The 12,924-nt window shown below is 56.9% G+C and overlaps 4 protein-coding genes across 4 annotated transcripts; 1 reads left to right on the forward strand and 3 right to left on the reverse strand.

Annotated features, from left to right (window-relative positions):
* Window positions 1–338: 338 nt before the first annotated feature.
* B0H64DRAFT_408454 (uncharacterized protein) lies at window positions 339–1,329 on the reverse strand. Its single transcript, XM_062804651.1, has 2 exons — window positions 1,008–1,329; window positions 339–863 (listed from the first exon to the last, which is right to left on the reverse strand). The coding sequence occupies exons 1-2, from the start codon at window positions 1,120–1,122 to the stop codon at window positions 574–576; spliced, it is 405 nt and encodes a 134-aa protein (XP_062655441.1). The 5' UTR covers window positions 1,123–1,329; the 3' UTR covers window positions 339–573.
* An 858-nt stretch (window positions 1,330–2,187) lies between these two features.
* Window positions 2,188–5,896, forward strand: B0H64DRAFT_468725 (CHAT domain-containing protein; the record flags this gene model as incomplete). The annotated part of the gene is made up of 2 exons (XM_062807767.1): window positions 2,188–3,122; window positions 3,181–5,896. Exons 1-2 carry the CDS (start codon window positions 2,254–2,256, stop codon window positions 5,894–5,896), a joined length of 3,585 nt encoding a protein of 1,194 aa, XP_062655442.1. The 5' UTR covers window positions 2,188–2,253.
* A 179-nt stretch (window positions 5,897–6,075) lies between these two features.
* On the reverse strand, window positions 6,076–7,574 carry B0H64DRAFT_242893 (uncharacterized protein). The gene is made up of 3 exons (XM_062799872.1): window positions 7,422–7,574; window positions 6,504–7,344; window positions 6,076–6,450 (listed from the first exon to the last, which is right to left on the reverse strand). The coding sequence occupies exons 1-3, from the start codon at window positions 7,507–7,509 to the stop codon at window positions 6,255–6,257; spliced, it is 1,125 nt and encodes a 374-aa protein (XP_062655443.1). The 5' UTR covers window positions 7,510–7,574; the 3' UTR covers window positions 6,076–6,254.
* A 1,203-nt stretch (window positions 7,575–8,777) lies between these two features.
* Window positions 8,778–11,936, reverse strand: B0H64DRAFT_420141 (kinase-like domain-containing protein; the record flags this gene model as incomplete). Its single annotated transcript, XM_062805436.1, has 7 exons — window positions 8,778–8,933; window positions 9,039–10,011; window positions 10,097–11,369; window positions 11,414–11,561; window positions 11,618–11,735; window positions 11,796–11,824; window positions 11,889–11,936. The coding sequence occupies 7 exons, from the start codon at window positions 11,934–11,936 to the stop codon at window positions 8,778–8,780; spliced, it is 2,745 nt and encodes a 914-aa protein (XP_062655444.1).
* Window positions 11,937–12,924: the final 988 nt, after the last annotated feature.

Below are 12,924 nucleotides of genomic sequence, written 5' to 3' on the forward strand. Positions count from 1 at the left end.
TTACCTACTACCATCTTCTTCAAGACTCGGCTCGTTCTCATGCCAACGTTGTGATTATTATGTTATTAGCCCCTGAGCTGAGTGAAATGATTGTGGATATCAACCTTGAACTTTCCCATCGAATTCCCAGTCTCATTTGATGATTCTTTTTTTAGTCGCCGGGCAGCTGTGATAGTCTTTGCAATTGTTTCTTGCCGAAACACCGCGACACGGCCAAGTTCGACGCACCCAAGAGAGGTCACATTCCTAGGAGCAAGTTGAACTCTTTGGTTCGGGATTTGTCCAGCGGGGAACAGCGCAGTGAGCTTTCGGTTTCTCTGCTTCAGTCAAGCCCAACATTGAACAATTCAAGTGATTTGCTATGCCCATGTTATGAAAGTTATCCGGCCATATATGTTTGAGGTTATACTAATCTGAAAACAGGAATGAACAAAATAACTGATAAAAGCAACATAATCAAACGTGGTACGAGCGTCCATTCTGCATAAGCAGGACCATGTATAAACCATCAACCCGAGAGCCTCTCAACTTGGAACCTACCCAATACCCCCCCGCCCAAGAAAGACTCATAAATCACCTCCCCAACCCAATAACCTTCCCCACTCCCTCACCAACCCCCTTCCCAGCCCCAGCAACACCCTCAACAACCCCCTCCCCCCCCTCAGCCACCTCCCTCGGCACGTACCCGCCCCGTTCATCCTTCCCCTGCCTCTCCGCCCGGTTAAGCCCCTCCTTCGAGACTAGGTCACCGACAGGTCGTGCCAGCCCGTCCTGTCCGACTTGGTTTGCGACTAGGTCGTTGACATTGTCTTGGAGGGCGTCGGCTTGGGGGTTGGAGGTGAGTTTGGTTTTGGCGAGGTTTTCTACGGAGTGGTAAGGGGGTGGGTTAGTGATTGCGGGTTGGGTGTTGTGGTGGCGGTGGTGATGGTGAAGGGCGGATGGGATGTGAGGGGGGTGTTTGAGGTGGGATGGGGGTGGGATAGGAGTAAGGGAGGACTCGGACTAACCCCGCGTCGTGTAGCTCGCCTTGTTGTCGCGGGTAAAGTAGCGCAGGTATATGTCCTCCAGCCAGGGGACCCAGCTCTCGTATTGTTTGTTGTACTGGTCTTTGGCCCACTCCATTGTGGTTGAATCTAGGTGTGTTAAGATAACTACGTAGTAACAGGGGCAGGTCCCAAATATCTGGTGATTGAGGGGGACTTGAGGTGGGACGGGACTCCATATGATTTCGATTAACGGACATGGCTCCCTATTTATTCTTAACCCAGTCTATCTATCCTATGATACAAGTTTCTACATAAACGAGTCAACAGGGGCCGCTAGTGTGGTGGTGTGGCTGTTTACGGTGGGTGGCGGAAATACGACGTCATGGTGTAAGTCAAGTTCCCGGTTTTGGACGGATAGGGGTTGGCCAGCCGATGAGCCGGACGGTCGGCAACAAGCCACAACCATGTGCCGAATATGAGAATGGACAACCCTTTTCGTTGGATTCGAGTTAGCAGTATGAAATGATGTAACGTGCCGGTATCGAAGATCATTGGCAAAGGTAGTTAAGCTCAGAGCTGACGGTGCTGGCCCATGGGTTCATTCGCTGTGCAGCACCCAAAGTCCAAGATCTATAACGTTCCTACCACCTACTTTCACACAGGCCATTCCACTTCCTCCGCGGCTTGGTTTTGTAGGGACAGTTTGTTCATGCCAACGCCCAGGAGCCGCGTCGTGACCAGCACAAACGACCCGTCCCCAAAGCCGGGCGTTTTCCGTGTGGGTGTATGTACAAGGCCGAATGCATGAATCGGGCTGCAGAGGGGCGGCCGCGTCCCCCCCGCCCGGCATGGCTGCTCGGTCCCCAAGCCCAGATTTATCCTTGTGAGGTGTTTGCCTTTTTTGTTCCAGAATGCAACCAAGGCCGCAGAGAAGGTCACATCCAAACAAGACCCCTCACGAGGCTCTATTCTTCACGGATTTTGAAGGCCCTGTCCGGTGTACCCGTTCAGCACCGATGGTGTAAATCTTCGCATTTCCAACTCCGCGTTTTCTGAGTCGTCTCTGCATGGTGCTTCACTACCGGACCTGGTGAATAAATGTGAGCACTGAGCTTGCCGAGCAGCTGCGCCTAGGCCTAGACTTGGTCACCATACCTAGAGGTAGTCTCATTTGTTTCTCTGTTGGTTCCTCAAACTCCGCCAACGCGGTCACCGCTGACACACAATCACTGGCCCCTGGTCACCGCTGCACTCCGTCCTGAACAAGATGGCTGCGCTGGAAAGCTCGATGCTGATTGAGATCATCGATCAAGTTACCGCGGAGCTTGTGCACAAAATGGACGGATATGACATTCAGGATGTCGACGACACAGAGATGGGGATACGGGTACGGCAATTTGCGGAGGGCAAAGCAAAAGGTCGGGCAGTTTCTTCCTTGCTGTACTGTATGGGATACAGGTTGTTCGAAACGTACAAGGACGAGGGGTTTCGCCCTGATTTAGATCGATACGTTAAGTTCGCGGTCGCATGCTGTAACGAGGGCTTGGATCTAACGACGGACAACCCCGGCAGCCGCACCGTACTCTTGTACCGGCTCCCGGAAATGTTGCTCAGGTTGTACGAAAACACTGGGAAATACGGGCTATATCTCGACCAGAGCCTGGACGTTTCAAGGGAGCTCCTCGGGATATCGACCGGACCTGGAGGTGAAGATTGGCAGGCTCTAAGAACAGAAGCTCTGGAGCAAACCGCGACCGCGCTTGAGCATCGCTATGCAGAAAAGAAACGCCCGCGGGACCTATACGAAGCGCTCTACTTGTGTCAGGCGGCGCTACGTTTAACCGACGACGTTGCTCAACGGGCCTCACTCCGGAGTAGGGTTGCCGAGATTCATCGAAGACGCTTTGAGAGGGACTGGTCTCTGCCCCTCATCGATGAGGCCATCAAGGAGGGGACGGCGGTTTGTGATACCTGCCGTGACGACAACGACACTCGTGCCCAAGCCCTGAGCATGCTCAGCGGCTATCACCACAGCAAATACGAGCACTCCCACGATCCCTCCGATCTCAAAAGCGCTGTCGAGATCGCTCGCCAGGCGGTTGCGCTGAGAGCACAGCCAATCACCGTTCGCATCGGGTGTCTCCTGAGCCTCTGCGTCGCGCTTGGAAGCAGTTATACAAGAGACGGGGGGTAGCAAGGACATGGATGAGGCTCTCCAGGCGGGGCAGGAAGCCCGGGTCCTGGCTGGTGCAGACAGTCTGTCCCTCGTCGACATTTTCAGTGCGCTTGCAGAATTGTATCTCGTACGTAACGCGCGAGAAAGGCAGTTGTCTGACGCCGAGGAGGCGGCATGGTTCGCAAAGAGAGCCGTCCGTCTGGCTCCAGTTGGGGTTGCCGCCCGTTTGTCGGCCCTCAGCATACAACTCTCGGCTATGTGTGCTAAATATGTGAGGATTCCCGAGACTTCTATCCGCGAGGAGGCCCTGGAAGTCGCAAACGAGATCAAGCGAGACACATCGGCACAAGACCCTGCCCGGGGACTCGTTTGGATTAACCTGGGGTGGCTGCATCACTGCCAATACAGAGAAACGGGGCAAGTATCGCACCTCGACTCAGCCATAGAAGCGGCAAGGAAGGCAGTCAATCTCATTCTAGAAACCAATCCGATGCACGCAGATGCCGAGGCCAGCCTCGGAGGGAGATTGCTAGGCCTCTACAAAAGAGATCGATCAGAAGCGACCCTGAACGAAGCTATCAACCATCTCAAAGCGGCAGCATCTCGGGTCCCTGACAGCTCAAGCGCCAGGGTTCGTCATCTCGGCCACCTTGCTGCAGCGTTAATTAAGAGGTCGGAGGCGACAAGTGACAAGGACAAGCAGGACAGCGACCGGGACCGAGAGGAAGCCGTGGCGATGTTCAAATCCGCCGCGGCCAACGAACTTGGCACTCCCAGCGATCGAATCGGCTACGCTCAACGCGCCATTGAGATTCTCGTCGTTCAAGGGAGAACTCACGAAGCCAGCGCGCTGGCCGACGAGGCAATGAAGCTTCTTCCTCTCGCGTGTCTTCGCTACACATGCAAAGAAGATCAGCAGCACGCCATGATGCGGATTCCGGACTTCGCCTCGAAGACGGCTTCGCTGAGCCTCCTCTCCAACGAGGTGGAAAAGGCCGTACAGCAGCTCGAGCTGGGCCGTGGCGTCATTCTCGGCTACGCCATGGACGACGCGGCGGACCTGTCAGCGTTGAGAAAGGTTCGCCCAGAACTTGCCCATCGTTACGCGTCCCTCGCCGCGACAGGGTCTGCCGACCAGGTTGAAGCCTACCGCAACTCGGCACTCCCCGTGCACCCTGCCGAGGAGTGGGAGGAGACCCTCCAAGTGCAGGTGGCCAGCGGATTGCGGGACGGGATTGCCGCCGAGCTGGCTAAGGAGCAGAGGCGAGCCGCGCAAGAGCTTGATCTCTGCATTGAGGAGATTCGGCAGTTGGAAGGACACGAGAGATTCCGGATGCCACTCGCGCCGGGCGACTGGAAGGCACTCGCAAGCGCGGGCCCGGTCGTGATGGTGAACATGACGGAGATCGGTCGACACGCCATTCTCATCACCTCCGAAACCGTGAAGGCAATCGAACTGCGAGATCCACTCCGCGACAATGCGGCCCATCATTCTCGAGGGGTCCATCCAGATCCCAGACAAGGTCCGCCCACCGCCCGGGACATCGACGGCGCAGATCCCCCGCAAGCCGATTCCGACATGGAGAGGTTTTCGAGTCTCTGGACCGACTGCGTGAAGCCTGTGCTCGAAGAGCTTGAGAGGATGGGATGCCTCGACGGCGGCCGGCCCGAGAGGGGGCCCCCGCGTGTCTGGTGGATCGGCTGCGGTGGCGCCAGCTCGCTGCCCTTCCACGCCGCTGGTCTCGACTTCGACGAGGGCTCAACCAACAACGCGCTGAGGGTCGTGTCATCCTACACCCCCACCCTCAAAGCCCTCGCATACTCACGGTCTCGTGCCTTGCGCCTGTCGAGGTGCCCACACGTCGACCGAGATGACAGAGTGGTTACTCCGTCGAGAGAAAGGGATGTTACCTCGGTCCCGGGCAGCACAAATGAGTCAGGGTCAGGGTCAGATCATGTCAAGGACGAACCTGTCGGAGATGCGACGAGAACAAGGGGAGAGTTGACGCTACCTACGGAAGCACCACGGGCAGCAACTGCTGGGAGTACCAGTCCGCCAGAGTCCATCCTGCTCGTGACGATGCCGACCACTGTCGGTCAGAGGGACCTACCCGGCGTTGATGCCGAGAGCGCGGCGTTGCGAGAGGCATGCAAAGACCAGTACCTCATCGAGGAGCTTCGGCACCCCACCGCTGCCCAGGTGCTTGACAGATTCGTGGCTTCCGACATTGTGCACTTCGCGTGCCACGGTTTCTCGGACCCCGTGTACCCGTCCGAGAGCCGGTTGATGCTGCAAAAGGAGGGCACATTCACCACCGCCACCACGAAGAACAAGGCAGAGCGCAGGGTGGTCGAGGACAGGCTGAGGCTGAAGGATGTTTCCCGCGCCGCGTTCGAGGCAGGTGGCGAGTCGCGCTTCTGGCTAGCCGTGCTGTCGGCGTGCTCGACGGCCGAGACCCGGGCCATGGCGCTCGCCGACGAAGGGCTGCACCTGGCCGCGGGCTTCCAGGCGGCCGGGTTCGCCCACGTCGTCGGCACGCTGTGGCGGGCCCAAGACGACGCCTGCTGCCGCGTCACCAAGCACTTCTATACGTACTTGAATGGCGAGGCGGCGAAGGAGCGCAGGAGAGATGCCGTCGTTGCGGAGGCCCTTTCGCATGCTGTTACACAGTTGCGTAGGGAGACGGGGTATGGTCCGAAGATGTGGGCTCCGTTTGTTCATTTCGGTGTCTGAGACTTTGAAGGGTGGATCGGCTTTGAACTCGTACATTCCTAGGTGACCACGGTACATGTATTCCACCGGAACATCCTGAATCAGCTTAACCCGCTCCGGCCTGATGCCCGGAGCTAGGTTAGTGGGTATTTCAGAGGCAAGTTGATAAAATCAAGAGAGTACGGAGATGATCTAGTGCTAATCGCTATATTTCCCGGCTCAAAGCCGGCCGTATTGGATGGTGTAAGTTACCACCAACGCCTACAACAATCTGATCGTGACCTCTTCCCCCTTACATGATGGATTCTTAAGCGTCTCGCTGCTCCCTCCACTCGTAGCGGGTATTCCTGTAATTCCTCACCGGGTAGCCCTCCAGCATTCATACTCCCGACATCTCGCCTCTCTGCAGCCTGTCGTAGTGTTCTTTATGGTGCCGTGTGATAATGTGATTCTCGCCGTACCAGTCTTTGTCTGACTCGATAACCACCTCTAAGCATTTGATAGTATCCTCAAGGTCTGACCTCAAGCGCCTCATCCTATACTTCGCGATAGCGATACCGAACGCCCTTAGGTATCTACACATCGTTAGCATACTAGTCAATCCACATTGAATCCCCGGTTTACATACAGCTGACGAGAGAAGTTCCGCAGGGAATGGTGCCCATCGAGCAGCTCAATCCGTCCTTGGGTTTTGTCTGCCGCTTGCTCGAGCGCCGCGTATGACCATGCTCCACCATGCTTCAGGTCAACGTTTTTCCCGTCCATGTCCGAGTCTAGGCAGAGTCGGTCGAAAGCCTGAAGGCGTTGTTCGTGAGAGTGGCTGAATGGGTGGCTGGTATCGCATGCTGGACACTTGCAAGTGAAGTCCCACCCGTCCAGCGAGAGCAATTTCTGTCGGGCCTTGCGAGGTTGGATATGCACGATGTAGGAAGCCGTGATCTCCTCGCCAGCCTCGATGTCGCGGTTGGCACGCAGCACTTTATCCTCATCGTCGGTGCTAAGCTTTGGTTCGGCGTTCGGGATACACGAATGGTTGATGCGAGCGGCATTCAGGAACAGGCCTCCGACCGAATTATTGTCAGGGTAGATACCGTGGGCGTTTGTAGTGATGACATCTTCCAGGTGCACGACCTTGGCGATGTCGTCGGCGAGCTTTTTGTCTTCGAAGAGGAAGTGCCTGATCTTGGTGACTAAATCCCAGTCATTTTCCCCCAATGCGACTCGGACTTTCTTAGCTACCGCAAGAGACTCCTTAGCGTTTTGCCGCGCCGCGAGTCCAAGGATGGCCCGCTGCGTCGTCCCTGGGAGCATGGTGAATCTGAGGTATCGTTGGACGGGGTCTTCGCCGTGCTCGATCCGGAAAACGAGCGGATCACGCATAATAAGACCATCACGTGGGATTTCCTTGGTCGCAAAGACCCCTAGGCCCTTGTTTGGTGAGCTGCGAATTTCGAAGACAGACGGAGGCCCTGAAGAAATAAGACTCGTTAGCCTGTTGGAATATCTAGTAGGGGGAGAATTAGTAGAGCTAGCGGAGAACACTTACGATTTCCGATCTGTTGGACGGCATTATGTACCAACCTGCTCGGCGTTCGGAAGGGCGATTGTACCCGTAGTGACTTCACCCAGACCATGGTGTCCAAGTGTCGAATGCTTGCTTGACTTTCCTGATCGTAAAGTCTGTTTCGGTAAATGCAAGGCAAAAGAAGAGAAATTGTAAGGAAGTTGTCGCTGGGTGAAGAGTCGGGGAGTAGCAAGCAGCCTGGTCTTAAATGTAAACGAACGGCTCTCTCAACGCGGAACTACTCGGAGCGTCAGGTGATGATAGAGTACACTGTTTACTATCGAGGTGGACAATGTCCGATGAACAACACCCCTACTCGAACTGTGTACATACTACTACTGCCTTGCCCGGGAGATCACGGAGCCTTCTTTGACGAACAACCGATGTGGCACATGCAACCAACCACGAATTCCATAACCAGCACATCCTGACAGTAGGAGCCCACGTTGAGAAGCCTCAAGGAAGTTCACATATCCGAATCTAGCTAGGTAAGGTAGCCTCTTTTCCGGAAGCAGGACAATGTCTGCCCAATCACGCCCATCACCAATTGTCACCCACCCGAAAGACGGCGCTCAACGGAATGTACATGGGCGCTATCTCAGCATGACTCCCATGGTTAAGAACATTCGTTGGTTATGTGTGGTGGCGCGGAATCAGTTGACTTGGTGAATAAACAACTTCTCGGGCTGAAATGTCCAACCACTCGCAACCGGCCGCAACAGCTCGTGATCTCGCAAAACAGCACAACTCGGGACTCAACAGCTTGGGTTCGTCCCCCTTCCCCTGGATCTAACTATCCCCGAACTAAGACTTAATCACAGCTAACCACGCAGACCACCTCTCCACGCCGTCGCCACACAATACAACACAACACACACCACCACACCACCGTTATTAAAACACAACACACTCCCATAACCCAACACATTTATCTACACCCCCTCTCTAACTACTAGTACGCCCAAGCTCAAGCTCAAATACAACAGCAGGCCCCAACAGGCCGCAGCAGTTCAAAAAGTGGTATCCCTAGGCAATACATGTGCAATAAATATCAGAAGAAAAGCCCCCAGCAGAGAAACAACAAAAAAAGAACATCCCGTCTGGGTACACCAACAACGCGTGGGTATGCATCCATCCGCTCGTCTCCAACCCCGGGCTGAAGGGAAACCAAACCATATTTCACCAGGGTTTGGGCCCAACATCACCGTCTATCACCCCAGCCAACCCCAAACGACAGACCGTTAACAGCTTCCCTCCTCAATAACCTCAACAGGTAGTCTGCCGCAGCAAACCACCCCCATCAACTCTCCCAACAGGCTCCACAGCCCACACCACACATCAGCTCCCCCCCACGGCAGCCTTAATAGTCGCAGCAGGCTGCAACCCCTCCGGCTCATCCCCTTCCTCACCTTCCTCATATATCTTCTCCTCGACAATCTCCCCGGGGCCCTTCACAATGGGACTGAACGACTCGACCTCTTCGAATTCATCATCCTCATCGACCCCATCCATGCCCATCCCCAGACTGCCAGTCCCCATACTGCCCATCCCCATGCTACCCATTCCCACTCCCATGCCAACTCCCATCCCAACACCCACGCCCATTCCAACACCCCCAAACCCACCTCCACCTCCACCACTCATACCCATACCACCACTTCCACCACCCATCCCCCCCTCCGCAGCCTCCTCCTCATCCTCCTCCTGAATCGTAATCTCCCCACTCCTCCTCCCCAACCCACTCGCACTCGCACTCCTCGAATGCCCCGACCCACCACTCCCTCCCAAACCACCCCCACCACCACCAACCCCCCCACCCCCCGCACTCTTACTCTCCCTCACATGCCCATGCCCCCCACCACCACCACTCGCAAGACTCAACATCGGCCCCTTAAACAAATTCCTCTTCCTCTTCGCAAACATCACCCCGCCCCCACCGCCACCCGCAGCCCCGCCACCAGTAAACGGATTCGGGCTCCCCGGCGTTGGCACCATTCCCCCTCCACCACCCGCACTCCCAGATCCACTCGGAAGACCCTCATTAAAAATACTCAACGGCGGCCCCGCACGATCACGCACAAGGCGGATATTGCTCGGAAACCCCGGAAACGTACCCGCGGTGGGCGTGGCAGGGAGGACTTTGACGGAGTGGTGCGGGGAGCGGGTAGCTTGCATGGGGGTCTTGGACACCGAGGTTGACACGGAGCCGTTGGAGGAGGTGGAGGAGGCCTTGGAGTGGGAGTGGTGGTGGGTGTGGTGGAGGGAGCGGACGGAGGAGACGGAGGAGGAGGTGGACTTGCGGCCGCGCAGGCCGGTCGGGCCCGAGGAGCGGCGCACGGTGGAGCGCGGTGTCAGTGGGGAGGGGGAGAGCGAGTGTCGCTTGTAGGAGCCGGATGTGTGCAGGCGCGTGCTGTGGCCCGGTATGGGCGGGGTGGTGAGGCCCGGGGAGATGGGTGGGCGCGAGGACCCGCCGGCGGTTGAGGACGCGCCCCGGGCGGCGTAGCCGTTGGCGACGACCCCTTTGGGGAGGCTGACGGTTTGGGGGGTTGATACTAAGCCGCTGGCGGGGGTACTTGCTCGTCTGCGGGCGCGGGCTGTTCTCCTTGGGCTTGCCATCCTTTCCGATCCCGGGCTTAGCTAGAAGGTTCGGCGTCGACTGGCTCCCGCGTTTGTTGTTGTTCTTGTGCCGTCGCGTGTTCTCGAACAGCCAGTGGGTCCAGTTCTTCCAGGTCGCAATGATGGCGTGTGACGGCCGTTTCTTGACCTTCTTTGAGTCACCGGCTTGTGAACCGCCGTTGGCATCGAGCACATCGCTTGTCGTCACGAGATGCAGCGTTGAGCCCCGCGACCGTGCGCTCCGCAGCACTCCCTCCTTCGGCGGGGGCAGCGGCTTGCGATGCCTGGACGAACTGACAGATCGTATTGAGTCCTTGTCGATGGGTGGTGGCGGCGCTTCGCTGTCAGGGCTCATATTCCCGTTCGCGAGCTTGACCATGTCCGACAGGTCAGGCATATCCGGGATGGTCAAGGTAGGGTAGTAACCACTCCGCCTTTCTGACCTGCCACGAGTTCTCGGCAGCGGGGCGTCTGAGAGCTTCACAAACGATTCCTCGACGGTCGCCAACGCGTTAAGCCGGCTGGAGGCCTGCGAGAAGCGCCTCGAGGTCCGGTTCTCCAGCTCCCTCTCCTTTCGCTTCCTCTCCCTCCTCTTTTGCTTGCGCTCCTCCTTTTCGATCAGGAGCGTCCACCAACCAGCCAGGACGTTGCACTTTTGCGCTAGAACGCTGTCGACGACCGAATCAATATCGACGCCGGCGCTTCGCATCCGGTGCAGCGTCTCCTTCTCTAGCGGCGTCGAGAACGGCTCAGGGCGCTCGAGCTTAAGGATCTCCTGCTGCTGGGGCGCGTGCTCGGCGAGGAACGGGTGCGCTAGGATGTCGGGGAGGGTGGGGCGGAGCAGCGGGCGTTTCGAGAGCAGGCTCTTTAGCAGAGACAGGGCGTCCGGGGGGATGTGGTCGGGGTACTTGGGTTCGTCGTTGAGAATCTTGTTCCTCGTGACGCCGTCATCGTCTTCGTCGAACGGCAGCTCTCCGCAGAGCAGGGCGTAGAGAATGACGCCTAGACTCCACACATCCACCTTTTCGCCGGCATACTTTTCGCCCTTGAGCATCTCCGGGGCCGAGTAGCATATTGTCCCGCAGAAAGTCTGCAGATAGTTGGCTTTCCCCTCGTATTCCCGCGTGAAGCCAAAGTCGCAGAGCTTAACGTTCTCGTGCTTATCGAGGAGGATATTCTCAAGTTTCAGGTCGCGGTGGACGCATGACTGCCGGTGGACGTAGCAAACGGCGCCGACGAGCTGGGTGAAGGTCTTTTGGACTTTCTCGACGGGGAGCTTACCGTGCTGGAGGAGGTAGTTGTACAGCTCGTCGCCTGGGAGGGTTAGGATTGGACTGCATATACTAGATGGCACATACCTGAACAGTACTCCAGGGCCAGCCAGACCAATGATTCCGTCACGATGACCTCGTACAGGCGGGCGATGTGCGGGTGGACGAACTGGCGGTGGTGGTGGATCTCTCGGGCGAGGTTCGAGTCGTCCTTGTTGGCCGATTTGAGGACGACCTAGCATAGGTTAGCAATTAGTATGACACCGCCGGCGAGGGACATCTCAGGCGCACCTTGGACCCGTTTGTAAGTTTGTGGGTGGCCAGGTACACCTTGCCAAACGACCCTTTCCCAATCAGGCGGCCGAGGGTATAGTTTCCGACCGACTTGAGGTCCTTGTTCGAGAATTCGCTACGGGGGCGGTTAGCGGCCGCGAAGGGCAGGAAGTTCCAGCACCGGTCGGTTTCTTACTCGAGGAGCTCTTGGTACGAATGGGCGAGCTAAATGTGCAGGACGGTCAGCGCTCAAGCACAACTAGATATCCCGCCGAAACACAAAACATACCTTGGCCTTGCGCCCAAGGGCCTCGGCTTTCACCTTTGTCGACTGCATCCCTCCTCCGCGGCGGGACGGGGCCCTGTCTTCATCCGCGGGGGTCTCGGGGCGGCTGCTGTCGAGCTGGTGATCTCGAGGTGCCCTCTTTTTGGGCCGTAGTCAATCGACAATTGCGCTCGGCCAAGTCATCAGGGGTGGCGGAGACGGAATCGATGTGGAACGGGGAGCGAGCTCGGAGGGTGGAAAGCCGAGTCGAACTGGCTGGACTCAGGGGAGAATAATTTAATCGCGGCGCAGCGTGAGGATGGATCGTTGAAGTTCGAAGTTCTCGAGGGCTTTGAAATGTCCAGTGCTGTTGTTCTTTTGGCGTTGGCCACAAAATGCCCAAATTGAATGGGAATTACGGGAGACTCAGACGATGGCGCATTCGGGGTTCAGTTTGACGAAGCTGGAGACGCGATTGTGGAAACAGGTCAGGCAGGAGCTCCAAGATTGTTGTCGCGGACCACGGTCCAGTCGGCGCCAGTGGGTTTGCAGATTGGATCCACAGTGGGGTTGCCCCGGATTTAGCGTCTTCTCGGCGCCGTCAGCAGCAGTCAGGAGTTGTGATTTGGGGAGTGCGTTTGACAGTTGGAGATTCCGTAATGCGGGCTAGCCTGCAGGTCCACGGGCATTAACGGTAGTAAACGAAACGGAAACCGTTAAAGAAGTTCTCTGGGTGTTGCTTCCGCGGGCCCGAGTTCATGGCCATCCTTCCAGAAGCAGAAGGCGCCAAGCTCAGGGGCCCAGATCGCCGAGGTTTGATCGGGTGGTCCGTGGCACCCTGGTAGTGGGTCGTCCCAGGCACGGGGCTGTTGTTTTGGGGGTTCTTGAGTCAAGATGCTGCAGCTTGGTGCACGTTCTTGTGTTGTATTCGTAACTATCGTGATGCTTAATCGGTGTTGGTGATATGGGGCTGGCAGAGAGGCAATTTATTAAGCCAACAACCGCATTGATTCGTGGTTTTATGTCGATTAATATCTGTCTTAAGAAAGTCAAGACGAGG

The sequence above is a fragment of the Chaetomium fimeti genome (genome assembly GCF_033439085.1).
Source record: "Chaetomium fimeti strain CBS 168.71 chromosome Unknown B0H64scaffold_8, whole genome shotgun sequence".
Taxonomy (NCBI): Eukaryota; Fungi; Ascomycota; class Sordariomycetes; order Sordariales; family Chaetomiaceae; genus Chaetomium; species Chaetomium fimeti.

Bases quoted from the DNA above. Each gene is read 5' to 3' on its own strand.
- B0H64DRAFT_408454 (XM_062804651.1), bottom strand. From the start codon at position 1,122: ATGGAGTGGGCCAAAGACCAGTACAACAAACAATACGAGAGCTGGGTC. The intron at 864-1,007 runs GTTAGTCCGAGT...ACCACTCCGTAG, and splicing joins GGCGAGCTACACGACGCGGG to AAAACCTCGCCAAAACCAAA.
- B0H64DRAFT_242893 (XM_062799872.1), bottom strand. From the start codon at position 7,509: ATGGTCTGGGTGAAGTCACTACGGGTACAATCGCCCTTCCGAACGCCG. The intron at 7,345-7,421 runs GTAAGTGTTCTC...TTATTTCTTCAG, and splicing joins CGTCCAACAGATCGGAAATC to GGCCTCCGTCTGTCTTCGAA. The intron at 6,451-6,503 runs GTATGTAAACCG...AACGATGTGTAG, and splicing joins CGGAACTTCTCTCGTCAGCT to ATACCTAAGGGCGTTCGGTA.